This window comes from Ambystoma mexicanum, chromosome 2p (genome assembly GCF_040938575.1).
Source record: "Ambystoma mexicanum isolate Mex_15411 chromosome 2p, UKY_AmexF1_1, whole genome shotgun sequence".
Lineage (NCBI taxonomy): Eukaryota > Metazoa > Chordata > Amphibia > Caudata > Ambystomatidae > Ambystoma > Ambystoma mexicanum.
In genome coordinates, this window is record NC_090923.1 from 1,466,275,763 (window position 1) to 1,466,290,119 (window position 14,357).

The 14,357-nt window shown below is 48.6% G+C and overlaps 1 protein-coding gene across 3 annotated transcripts in view; it reads left to right on the top strand.

Moving 5' to 3' along the window:
* LOC138567624 (syntaxin-binding protein 4-like) overlaps window positions 1-14,357 on the top strand; it is an 839,836-nt gene that overhangs the window by 669,151 nt on the left and 156,328 nt on the right. For all 3 annotated transcript variants that reach the window (XM_069646045.1, XM_069646044.1, XM_069646046.1), the window contains one exon: window positions 6,560-6,652. In XM_069646045.1, coding sequence (XP_069502146.1) covers window positions 6,560-6,652 — 93 coding nt within the window. The remainder of the gene's footprint in view (window positions 1-6,559; window positions 6,653-14,357) is intronic.

Below are 14,357 nucleotides of genomic sequence, written 5' to 3' on the forward strand. Positions count from 1 at the left end.
TGTGGAAAAAGTAGAGGTAACAGTAATGAGCGCATAAAAGGTCAGTGTGTTGGCAGGTCTCCATGAAAGAATTATTCTGGTATTGGCGTATGTGCGATGGGCTCAAGATTTGCTGAAGCGTAACCCTTGAAATATGTGAGCTGTTAAATTCTGGCAATGGATATTACACTGTCCGGATGGTAAATCCGGGGGCCATACAGCTTTATGCTGTCTATCACAGCTGAGCCAAGTGTTGACAGGTGTGACAAGTTCCCTACTTGGCCTTATTGGTAGATGGTGGGGATGCCAAGTGGATGATGTGGTGTATTAGCCAGTTGATGGTGCCTTGGGATGGGCAATGGGAAGATCTCCTGGCTACCCCCACCATGCCATCCGTATGAGACAGGAACTCATCACATTGCAATGTGTGAAGACCCCGCCCCTTTAAGGGAACACACTATGAATCAGGGTCCCTCAAACCCAGTAGTGCCTACATGCCTGGCTCTCCTCATACAATTTAGTTTACTGTTTTTATTGTTTGCTTGTTAGGTGCTTATACAGCAAATACATTCTGTTTCAAAGCGCACGCAGGGCAACAGGGAGGGAACATGGGATTGCAGTACAATTCAAATATACAAGAAATACAGTGGGGAAAGGGACAGACAAATCTACTATGCCTTGTAAGTATTCAGAATGTGCAAGTGCAGCAAGGAAGAGGGCAGTGGGGTAGGTGCTGGGGTGCCCGTGCTTGTGGGTGAGTTGCAAAAATCAACCTAGGTTGCACAAATGTTATCTGATCTCAGTGCTGTCCAACAGAGGAGTCAAGCAGGACAAGAACAAAGACAGAAGCTCAATAATCTAAATCAACGTACATCTCCACTTATATACACCAAAAGCCTCTTAGTTTAAGTAGTAGTAGTACAGTCTTTATTTCGACAGCGCATAGCCATAAAAGCAGGAATATCAAAGAATCAGATAAAACAACATTTAAAATACAAGGTGAGACCATAAAACACTGTTACAAAAGGGGGTGGGGGGTTTGGATAGAACAGCATTTACATTTACAAAGTACAGTTCATTCTCAAGTGCCAGGCATTTTTCAGAAAGGCCAAATGAGTTTGGAGGTCCACCTGGTTTTGGTTACACAAGAAAAATTCCATTGAGTCTTTCGTTCTCCTAAGATTATACTTTTTATAAGTAGGGACAAGCCACTTATAGCATATGTTCCTATGTTGAGTGCACGTAAACAGAAAGTGCTCAAGATCTTTGTCTCCCTGCCCGCACATTTTACACAGGGGTAGATCGCCTTTGCCCCAGGAGCTTACGACCGCTGCCAATGGAAGTATCCCTAACTGTGCTTTTAAGAACAAGGTACGTGCTAGCTTATCATCAGTGCAAGATAAATATTTTTCTCGGCCGAACGAGGGCTTCTGCTTGATGTATTCCGCGATTTCACCAGACAAGCCGATCCCTTAAAATGTAATCTTCTAGTACCAATCCCTGTATCTCTGCTTGATGCAGTCTTTTGCTACCATATGGTCTTGGGGTTCCAGTGTAATCTTAGAGGATAGGCTGAGTTTTTTTGTGAGGCTTGAGACATTACTAACCCATGGAAGGGCTCTAGTGCCTTCTTGCGCAAGTACATCAAAGAGGGCTTCTCTATAGGTTCGAAGGGCGGGTGAGGTGCACAGTTTGTAGCAGTACATTAATGGTCGGAGCTTAACATCGAAAGCAAGACCATCTACCCCCCCGCTCTAATCTTAAAGGAAGAGATGGTGCACTCCTTTGGAGGGCAAGAAGTTCTTTCAACATTGCCACTTCCCTCTGCTCCATCCTACCAAGATCAGAATGGCCCCAGATTTTGGCACCATACATAGCAGATGAGTTTGTGCAGGTCCTTGGAACTCCTGGGCCCTGAGACACTGCATTACCCCCATAATAGTTCATGAAACCTTGCACCAACGCTCCTTGCCTTGAATAGTTAAGTAAGGATTTTCTATCCGTCTTCCCCAAGATCCTCTTTCATCAAGACACACTCTCAGATAGTCATTAAATACGACTCTCTCAATCTCAACCGGCCCCAAGCGGATTGGGTCGAGGAATTTCTTGCATTTTTTAGACCAAAACATAGTCTTGGTTTTGTTCAAATTAATTACAGGACCCAACCTTGATGATACCAAAGCAAACAAATGTAACACCTTCTGAATACCTCCTCTGGTCTTGCTAATCAGGACAGTATCGTCTGCATATAGCAGAATGCCAATTTTCTTCACTCCTAACATAGGTGCATCCATGTCACATTGGGACAGCTCTTTAGTGATTTGGTTTATATATAAACTGAAGAGCGTAGCGGTGACAACGCACCCATGTTAATGCCCCTAGAGGCTGAGAAGGGCTTGGATAGGCCTTTGCCTGCTGGAATGCGTACACAGGCATATGTTCCTACATGCAGGCTGCTTATGGCTGCCAGCAGATTAATAGGGACCCCCATTTGAAATTGGTGCAGCCATAACTTAGATCTAGGGATTGAGTCAATGGCTGCACGCAAACAAATAAATACCAGATGGAGATTTTGGTTCCTAAGTCTCACTTATGTATCCCTGAGTTTAAGAGAGACATCCCCATGGGCGTACCAATGTGTGATCAGCAGAGATAGGACCGTCCATGGGGAGTGAATAATCAGCACAAGTCCCACATTAAAACTGTAAACCCTACCCAGGGGTGGGGGCCATACGCCAATCACTATACTCCTTGCGTATAAGCCACACCTCAGCTCCATTAGGCTACAGCAAGGCTGGAAGGCAGGCACAGAGCCCTGTAAAAGATAAGATTGTGGAAGGTTGAAGAAAGAGCAAATTCTGCGATGGCTAGACAGGTGATCAGAAAGCACTCGAGCTGGATTCCAGAGTCCATAGGAGAGACCATGAGACTGAGAAGAGAAAGACCTAGGAAGGTTGGGTAAGGAAGAGCTAAGTCACTGTGGAGAGAAAGATCCAGGAAAATGGCAAGAGAAAGATCCAGAAAGCTGGACAGAGAAACAGCGCGAGGGCTGTGAGGAGACAGAGCGGGACCTAGAAAGTTGGGAATGGACACACACAAATTTGGGAAAAGAGAGAAAGAACCATGAGACTGGAGTTAGGGAAACACAGAATGTTGAGGAGAAAGAAAGAGCCAAGAGGCTGTGGAGAGGAAGCATCAGGAGGCTGGGGGAGGAAGACCCAGGAAGCCCAGGATAGAAATATAGAAGACATTACGGAGTGAGAAAACCAGAAGGCTGAGGAGCAAATGCCCCAGGATTTTGGGGAAGCTAGATTGAGAAGTTGACTCTGGTTGCATAGGTGTATAAGGAGGATGTAAGGAAAGATGTTACGGGGAAGGTGAGTAGAGAAGCCAAGGAGGAGATGGATGAAAGGAAGCACACAGCAGGGTTGAGGAAGCCACCCTTAATAATAAGGTACCTAAAGAGAAGGTGGTGAACAGTGTGTAGGCAATTGGAGAGAAAGATGACAAGAGTGGAAAGGCAAAACAGAAAGTCGAGAGGAGGGGAACAGAGAAGGTGGAGGAAATGAGGATCCGGGGAATAGAGGAGTAGGAGGAGACAACTGAAAGACGATGTACAGGAAAGCCTGGGACCGGTGGAGGAATGAGCCTGTGGTGATTTGCTGAGGAGGTGCAGCAGAAGCATGATGAAAGAGAGAAAGAAGAAAAAGGAATAAGAGGTGGTCCCAAAGTGCAAACTCATGGCAGGATGTCAAGGACGAGATAAAGTTTGGGTTGGGAGGCTGTAGAACCAGGACCCTGAGTGAGTGAGGTGGTGAGAGGACCTTGTAAATACCTTGAGGTGGCTGACTCTCTTCATATGGCTCTGGGCCTTAATTTAAGGCTGGCACTGGTGTAACACAAACTACAGAATCAGCCATCAGCCCCCAGCGCCATTTGATACCTGGGAGGAAGGGGACACCTGCTCCCCCCCCCCACCCCCCACTGCACAAGAACATTGCCTGGGAGGCTACGAATGCTAGAGACTTTACTTATGTTTTGGTACAAGCAAGGTCATGAGAGACATTTGTCTTTGAATTTGTTAAGCTTCATTTTAGACACTGAAAGACAACCATATTTGTTTTTGTTTTTAAAGCTGGTAGAAATGACCAGGCCCTGGCCATAGCAAGAACTTAAAGAACTTTTGCATTGGAGATTTCTGGAACCTTCCTGAGAATAACAGATATTTGCCTTGGGCATACCTATCCTGACTCTGATTGAGTCACTTTTATTCATATTCTGCACCCCTAACTAAATTGGTTTGGTTTGCCCTTGTAACTCTAATAAAGACCAGTTGGGAAGATGAGCTGAGGAAAAAATGATTGGGAATACAGGAAACTGAGGAAAAGTAATTGTTCAGTGGGCCTAAACTGGAAGTGAACTTGCATGCATGACTATTGACTTGTGTGGCTTTTTTTATAGCTTATATTGCATATTCTTCTCTCACAATTAATGTAGAATGCTGTTTTTATGATTTTTAAACCCACCATAACATTAATGGTATTTGCTGACCTGAGTGAGAAAGAGAATCACACAGGATCCTAGAACTTGGAGGAAAGGTTCCCTGGTGCACCACTGTCACCACTGGATATTCACAGAGAGACGGCAAGATCAGGTCCGAGCTGGGAATCTGGGGGAATTTTCCCAATCAGACCATGAAACACTGAACAGTTGAAGAAACCTTCCTATTTGTTGAAATGTTCAACCACGTACATCCTGACCATGTAATACTGATTGAAAACCTAAAGAAATGTTTTCTAATTGAATTGACTCATCAAAGACCCTTATTTCTATAGATATGCCACATATGTCAAATATTCCATGCATATGAGGTATTATCTGACCTTAGTTTGCATGAATGGGACAACTGAGAGTTAACTTGGGCATAAAATGGCAGCATTTAGACGTGGGCAGATTACGGTTTTGTTAAGCCGTCTAAACCCAAAGTGAGGCCAAGCGCACCCAGAAGCAGAACACAATCCTAACCATGCCCCAGTTACTGGACACCATTGCAAATACTCAGTCAAAGCCTAAGCCACTGGGAGGAGGCGGAGTCTTATAAACCACAGAGGCTGAGCCAGTGTTTATTGGAGGATTGAGGTAAGAGTCAATAAGAGGACAGTGGAGTTTTGTAGAGGAGCCAGAGTTGAAGAGAGGAGTTACGATGCAAGTGGTAAGCCTGGAGAGTGGGTGGAGGAGGCTGGATCAGAGGTCTGGGAACATGGTGAGACGAGGCAAAAGTGAAGAGGCGTGGATAGAGGCTCAGGTGGTGGATGAGGCCACAACTCGATGTACTTGTCCTCGATACAGACCATGATATGATATGATATTTATAAGCCGCCTATACACAAGTGTTTCAATGGCGCGACGAGGCAAGTGAGGGGGAACAGAGGGAAGACAGACAGCGATCCTACTAGGCCAGGTGTCATTCAGATTGCGCAAGTGCATGGGAAGGGGGAAGCGGGAAGGGGGAAAGTGCGAGGGAGAAGGGGAGGGGAAAGTGCAGTACATGGAATAAAAGAATAATAACAATAAGTATAGTACGGCCAGCTTGTGGCAAGTGCAAGGGTAAGTGCAGACAACCGGTGTCAAGTGCTGGTAGTGGGACTGTAGGGATACAGAGACAGTTATGAGTGCTGGTGTTGCCAGGAAGGCAGTTCAGGTGTGCGACTGGCTGTGAAGCATCCAGATAGGTTACGAATAATGAGTGTGCCCTAAAGTTGATTTTCCGATGGTATTACCCCGACCCAGATCCATCATTTCCAAGCATCCATCCCCCCTACCTGTTCGCAGAACTGCGGGGCACAAAGGACATACTTTCATATGTGGTGGAGCTCGCCCCGAGTTCAAATGTTTTGGGGGTCTATTGCAGGGGTAATCAATGATATAACAGGGAACAAACTCCCGATCTGCCCCAAAATTATGTTGCTGGGGTTCCTGGTAGAAGGGGTCTATCCCAAATCGGGGGTGCATGCTAAATTGCTGACACAGCTGCTTCTGGCGGAACGCATCAACATCGCCCGATGCCGGAAGGTCCTACAGGGCCCGAGTTTGACTCTGTGGTGGGGAAAGATATGGGATGTGTTGGTGTTGAAGAGATTAATCGCAGCACGAGAGGGGAGGCTCCACCTCTTTCACACTATCTGGTCTCCGCTTCTTGAATACAATGACAAATATCCGGCCCTAACCTCTAAACCTCGCTTAGCACGGCTATATCTGGCTATATCTGGGTCAGGGTGGAATGGGATGAAACGCACGGGAGGGTGAGATTATTGATCGGAAAGACCCACAGGCAAATGGGGTGGGGGTCCTGGCTCTCTATGATTGTTGCCTGTAATGTTGCCTGTCCATGATGATATTGTATTGTTGTCATATGCCTCAACCGTCGAATAAAAAAAAGTTTTTTTAACAAAATTGCTAATTCATTTTTTTCGACACAACTCTACTTTGGGGAAACTTGCGTTGCTGCTGCCTGTGCTATACTTGGTGTGTGTGTGTGTGCTTAGCTTATCACTGTGACAAAGTCTCCTCTCATCTGCAGGCATTTGAATCACTCAACTGCCCTGAAAGCGGTGTCCTGGAGCAGTTGCAGCAAGAAGTGTCTGACCTGCGACAGGAAGTCTGTCGGCTGAAGGTATTTCTCTTTTTTAAGGTTGAACGCAATAAATAAGCTAACAAAAAGTACAAATTACATTTTTAAGTTTTGCCTCAAAACCTATGTTATGCAGTGTTGTGATGGGAAATTAGCATAGGGTGTGAAATAAGGTGCTTGGGCTCAGCTTATCCACTCTCCTTGCCTGGTAATTTTTTAGAATCATTTGTGTACAACAGGATGGCTAACCATGATGTAAACACTTTTACAGAGAGCGCCTGCTGTTTTGTTCTCTTACCATGTTCTCATTGGTAATGGCCTGCTTTGTTAGGTGAGCAACATAATGGCTTTCGCTATAGTTAGTATTCCATCTTCTACACGCTGGCAAGCAGATTCTCCTCTGCTGCCAGTCAAAATGCTTTAGACCAGCCTTTAGTTCCCGGATTTGACGTAATAGTGTTTGTTTTTACGTGTATCAAGAGGACTGACAGAGGCCCTCCCATGCATCACTTTCTAATTTTCCCAAAAAAATCAGGAAAGAGTAGCACATATTGGCCCTCATTACGACCCTGGCGGAAATCGAAAAACGATGGCGGAAATGCAATACCGCCATCGAATAGCGCTCGGTGCGACTATGACCCGTCACCGCAAAGTACGAAGCCATTAGCGACACCGTAGTGAACGCCAACGCTAACTGCACCAAGCACGCGCGCGCGCGCCATGCCAAACCGTAAACACCACCATGGCGCAAGGGTACGCCAATTCCGACCCTAGCGGACATGTACCTAACGCCATCAAGCATGGCGGAATGTACCATTCCGCCATGGTGAGAAGTACGGCATCGCGAATCAACCGTAAACGGCCCTACTGAGTGCCTGTACACCGCTCCCTGCCCACAAAGTACAACTCCCCGTAGGTGCAATGAAGTCACAATGCAACCAGTGAAATGTACAAGTCACCCATGCATGCCAACGAACAAATGAAACACAAGAGGGGCCAATGGGAGCTGCAGGGCACAGATGGCACGAATACAGAAGCCATCCCAATGGACATGACCACAGTCCCCCACCAAGAAACGCACGCAAACACAGGCACCTGTGACCAGCAATATTCCTAAAATCACATCATTCCACCAGTCCACCTGGCTGACCGGCATCTGTTACACAAAACCCAATCCCCCGCCCCTGAGCATGACAACATTCAAACAGTCATATTGGCAGCCCCCATCCCTGACCTCACGGGCTTCGTAGGCAAACGCGCCCAGTACAGTACCACGCAACTAAACTCCGAAGCTGGAACCCAATGCAGATCTCCTCACAATACATCGCTCCCCAAATAGGAATATGCCACATCACTTGCAAAGAAGAACGCTACACGGGCCAAATCAGAATAGAAATTTAATGCACAACAAAATCACCAAGCCCATACAGCCATCAGGCCATGAACTCCAAAACACATTTCACCATTGTGGGCTGCATCCGCAAGAAATGACCAGCCACTACTTGTGTGACGCCCTGTTCCATCATGGTACACAGAGCCACATTCACGTACGAAAAGGCAACATGGAAGCGCACAGAACCGCAGGGCCGTCCCAATGGGGAGGCACTAGTCCAGCTGAAAGGCCGAAATGTTGCTCCGAGCCACCAGTACTGCGTAAGGGCATGTGGCCCATTGGCGATCGTCCCATAAGATCGTAATGCTGCTCCACTGATTAACACGAAGCAGCAGGTGTCGGGAGTAAAACCCATCTGCAGGAGTGGCATACAGATGGCAGTGGCAAAAGGGGAGGAGATACCTGTCAACCAAAAGAAAAGAAAAAGAACAGAATGGCCATCAGAACTACATTCCAACAACTCACTTCAATGATCACACTAAATCCACAGCCATATGCATGCTAGCCCACTCCAAAGGTTCATCACCACCCAAAAACCACTTGCGACTCATAACTATCTATATCGAGGTGTAAACACCATCACAAACGAGTGTACCTGTGCATGCGTCTGTCAAAACAGAATCCATCAGATGGGATTGGTAACGTGCATGGACACAAGTGTCTGAGGGCGCGTCGAGACAGGGAGGGCTCAACAAGGCCAGATAGACGATGGTCCCACTATGGCAGCCCTGCATCACATAGCGTAGGGGAGGCGGATAGATCCCAAGAAGCCCTGTACATGGCAAACTCTGTATCAAATCACCTGCCCATGCATCCATTCATCATTCCCTCATCCCGGATTTAAAACGCCTGAATATTTACTCACATAACATTAGAAATATCCATTGAGTCTGTGCGTTATGCAGCCTGCAAAATCCACAGTGCCCCAGCCCGTAATTCCAGTGTAGTGAAGTAACATGTATTTGGGAACGTCCGGCCTCATCGCCCACGTCGCCATTGCGCATCCCAAACCATTCATATCAATCATTGCATCCTCGCCATGGCCCCTGTCCCAAGGACATTGAACAATAGTACGTTATATTTGCAGTCAGACCTGTGGGCATTTCCTCGCCGCTAGCTGAAAACCGAAAGCGCCGCCCTTCGAATTCCTCATTTGCAACATCACGTCGAAGAGGCATCTGTGGCCGTTTGGAATCACTAATTAATCCATCGAGTGCGGCTGTGTGTGAAAATGGCAACTGCCTTCACCCACAAATGGGACGCCCCGCCCGTCGTTGCAACTCGGTACAGTGATGCATGAGGGTCCACCGTTACTCGAGTACTACGTTCCACTGACCCTTCACAAGTCTGTTCGCGACTGCACAGATAGAATGTGAAACAATGGGACCACAGCAGAATGAACATATCAACCAATGTTACACGGCCATCGGGTACAAATACATGATTGCAATAGCAAGATGCCATTCCCCGAATTGCAGCGTTGTGTGCGGGACGTGCTCGGCCAAAGGGGAGAGCAGTTTGCACAGGTGGAATGAATCACCACAGGTGGAGGCCATACAGCCTGAAAACACATAAATTGCACACCCAGTCTCCTCCCACAACCACACCGAAATGCTACCGGCAGGACTCGCGATGTTGGCCCTGGGGGACATGATAGCACTGCAAGTACTCCAACTCCAAGAAGAAGACGAACACCAACTACAACCGGCCGCACGGAGGAGACGCAGGAGGAGGAGGAGGGCAAGGCAGGGCCAGCAAGGGCCGCCAGCAAAGCCACTACCACCACGCAGGCAGCCCGCAATCCCACGCCTCCGAGCACATCCGTTCAACCTCACTGATGAGCAGATCCACACCCTCTACCGTCTGGACCGGGACACCATAGCCGCCATTGTGGACATGACACAGGCTGACCTTGTCAGCATGATAGATAGCCCAACCGCCATCCCACCCCTACTGAAGGTGGTGTCTGTACTCCACTTCCTGGCCACAGGCACCTACCAGCACACAGTCAGACAGTTGCATGGCATTTCTCAGCCACTGTTCTCACGGACACTATTGCAAGTGCTCGATGCCCTCCTGCAGCACGCAGACGACTACATCTCCCTACCACGCTCGGAGCAGGAAATTACCAACACAAAAGTGGGATTCCATGCACTTGCCGGCATACCGGGTTGCATTGGTGCCATCGACTGCACCCATGTGGAATTGGTCGTCCCACATGCCATGGAGGCCCAGTACCGCAACCGAAAACAATTTCATTCTCTGAATGTACAAATGGTGTGTGACTCCAACAGGATCATTACACATTGTTGTGCCAGATTCCCTGGATCAACCCATGATTCTATGGTCTTGAGGAACTCTACAATACCACGCTACATGGAGCGACACGCAGGGAACAGATCCTGGCTACTCGGTGAGTCACATTACATGCATGATAATGTGGGGTATGTGATTCGGCAATGACCTGACAGGAAGGGGGGGGGGGTGTGCGTACGTAGCAATGGCATTCCACATCATACGTTTATCGTCCACATACAGGTGATGCTGGATCTCCACTGAAGAGATGGCTCCTCACACCAGTCCGGAACCCACGGGACCAGCATGAGGAGGACTACAACCATGCCCACTCACGTACCCGTGTAGTCATTGAACAGGCATTCGGCCTACTGAAGGGTCGTTTCCGCTGCCTCAGCAGGTCTGGCGGGGCACTCCTGTACCGCCATGAGAAGGTTGCAAAGATGGCGATGGCATGTGTCATGCTCCACAACATGTGCGTACGTAGAAATGTGCCCATGCCCCCTGACGCAGAACTGCAAGCACCTGATGATGGTCATGATGAGGGTGGGGATGTGGCAGCACCTCAAGGAGTCTGCGAGGCACCGGAGGGCCGTGACATTCGTCAGCATCTCATTGATGTATGCTTCTAGCACTCACGCCTGGTGGCTGATACATGGACACGGGACTCGTGGCACTGTGTGTGTCTGGGACATGCACAATATGGACTGTACGCCTATGATGGCCTAGTACACAAAGATCAATGTCCACACATCTCATTGGTTGATCGTGCACTGTTTATGGCATATGTGATATCATGTTGAACACCCTATCGACCCGCCACCCAAGTGAGCCCAACACACCCCCTCCACCCTCCTACCTCCCCCCCGAACACCAGTGTCCAAAGATGCTCATTGTCAGTGGGCAGTCGCTATTGCAAGCCCCCTCTGCGGGTATCAGGGGCACCCCTGCCTGTGGAGCGCAGGTTCCTCCCAGATCTACGTTGGGGGCTGCCCTGGACGGAACTTGCAACGGATGATGTCTCTGCCTGCTCACGTCCATGCATGTCCCTAAGGGTTTGCGAGAGCTCAGTGAGCACACGGCGCACTGCGGCAAGTTCGGCACATACGTCCTTGGACGTCGCATGCAGTTCCCCCCTCAGGCTCTCGGTGCTTCTCTCCATTTGGACTCCCAGGCTCTCGGTGCTACTCTCCATTTGTGCCCTTAGTGTCTCTGTACCTCTCTCCATTTCTGCCCTAAGTGTCTCAGTTGATGTTTCTATGTCTGCCTTAGTGCCCCCACATTCATCGGCATGGTCCTTGAGGAGCGTGGCCAGTTGCTGCTGTTGCACGATTAACTGGTCGAGGGACTGTTGCCTCTGCTGGGCCATGGCCATTTGCGGGGGTGTCACAGAGGGGCTGTTGTCCTCATGTTGCCTTGCCACAGGGCTTGTGGGGGATGGCCAGTCGTCGTCTTGTGGGTGCCCCTGCGTGGTATCCTCATGTTGTACGGGATGGGACAGACAGGGGGATTGGGACAGGTCATGGATGGATCTGACTTCGACATCCCCGTCTTCTGTGTCGGAGCATGCCTCCATCAATGGGGTGTCACCTATGGTGCTGCTGCCACCAGAGGCAGTGCCTTCTGTGGCATCCGTTGGGGGGACCTGTGGTGGTGGTGGTGTGGGCATGCTGGCTGCTGGGGTGCCTGTTGATGTTCCCTCCTCTGTGCTGCCACCTGATTTGTGCTGCTGCCGTGTCTTGATGCGTGCAGCTGAGGTGGAGGGTCTTTGGCCGTTGGTCTTGGCCCTCTTTGCAGGTGTGCTGGTAGGGGTGTCCTGATGCTCGTCGTTTGGATCGGACCCTGTGGTGGAGTAAAGGAGGGCGAGGGTTATTGATGGATCTGTGGGAATTGGAATGGCATTGTATCACATGCATTGGGGTGGTACCTGAGGGTGATTTGGGTCGGGGCCTTGGAGGTGCTTTCATTTGTGTGTGGAGTGAGGGTGCAGTTGTTTGGCAGCCTGCAGTTAGGGTGTGCCTGCTGCACGTGTAGTGCGTTTTTTAGGGGTTTTTAATTATTTATGTATTTATTGTGGGTTTTAACGTGCGCTATCAGGCCGATGTGTGTGGACGTTCTCCTGGACATGTGTTTCTGTTGCACTATGTGGACACATGGTACTTCACATGGATGGACTTTGTGGATTTGGCATTGTTTTATTTGGCCCACCTACATGAATCTTCGGATGTCTGCACTCCTTTCTCCATCCCTCCGACTCCCTCTATGCTCTCCATTCCGATGGTGGAGGCACAGATTTCTTCCCAGGGGGTCAACTTGATGGGTGATTCAGGACCTCCCCCGGTGGCTGTGGCAATGTTGCGGTTGGCAGAGAGTATGCTGCGGACGCGTATCCGCAGGTCGTCCCATCGCTTTCGGCATTGCTGTGGGGTGCGGGGTGCGGTCCCCACCGCACTTACCCGCTGTGCCACCAGAGCCCATATGGCCTTCTTGTTTGCAAGTGCCGTCCTGGTCATTTGCGTGCAGAAGACGACGGCAGCATTCTCCTGGAGGGTCTCTGTTAGCACGGTGAGTTCCTCACGGGAGAAGTGGACCTGCCGCTTGCGGTCGCACGCTTTCTTCGCTACTTTTCCCATTTTTCTTGGTTTCGCTAGGGTGGATGACGGGTTGGGGTGTGTCTCTGGGTAGTGTTTTTAGTGGTTGTGTGGTTTTAGTGGTTTTATAGGTGTACGGCGGGATGTTTCCCGTTCCGGGCCCATGTTTTAACTTCCGTTTCCGTATATTTCCGGTCACCGTACTTTCCGGTAGGCGCACACTGCGGTGTCCGCTGTGATGGGTGGCGGTATTGCACCTAGGGCGCCGTACGGCGGCGGTGTGGGCCGTTTTGGGGTCATTTCCGCCATCGCGGACTTTGCACTTCCGCCATGCCGTGGTGCTCGTGCCCGATGGGTCGGAATGGGCCGCACTTTGCTCCATCGTGCAATGGCGGAAACGCTATTTACGCTGTGGCGGTCCGGTCAGTCACTTTCCGCCAGGGTCGTAATGAGGGCCATTATGTTTATTTGAAAATGGACTAGAGGAGAAAAACATTTTGGGCTATTCCTTTGGCTTTGTTCACATTATCCTAAAAACTAGCATCAGAATTTTGATCAATTTGAAAACCTAAAGGGACACTTTGTTTCATTCACTCACATGTTGTGTATGCAAGAGATATAATACATGCTCACCCACATGTCTTTCTTTCTTTCTTTCTTTCTTTCTTTCTTTCTTTCTTTCTTTCTTTCTTTCTTTCTTTCTTTCTTTCTTTCTTTCTTTCTTTCTTTCTTTCTTTCTTTCTTTCTTTCTATCTTTCTTTCTTTCTTTCTTTCTTTCCTCACTCTCTATATCCATTGCTTTCCCTCTCTTTATGTATATGTATAGCTATATACACATCAGAGTCTTCAAACTCAGAGTAGACTAATGATGACTGATAAAGAAGGAAGGCATTGTCTAGGAAGGAACAATGTGTTAGAAACTCCCCAGGCTGTTGTCCATTTCGACTTTCCAATAACTATGAGCGCGTCATTGGGCTCTGCCTCCATGTCGGATTTAAATTTGCTTCGTCAGTCCATTGTGAGACTTTACTGTAACATAAGCTACGAGGTAAAGGCACACACCATTCAACGGAAATGATGAGAGCAGCTAAAGCACTAAAACAGAACCTGGCGCCATCTTCCAATAGCGATCATTTCCGATTGTGTTTTGGCTCCACAAGAGCTACCTAAAAGTAATGCCACTCGGATAACAGCGGAGTGTCAACCATCCGTGTCCCGTATTGGATCATAGTATAAGTCTGACCAATACACTACCCACTTATGAGAGCGGTAAGGGAAAGAATCTTGTTGGCGATCAAAGTAAGATTGACTACAAGCTCTTTAAAAAGAGTAAGTGAGGTATCTCTTAAGAACATCTCTAAAAATAAACAGGATGGATCGTGCACATTTGTGAGAATCCTATCTAAGAACTCACAATTACCTCCAGTCTCAGCAACAGATGTAGATATGTCATCACTCTAAGAACAAT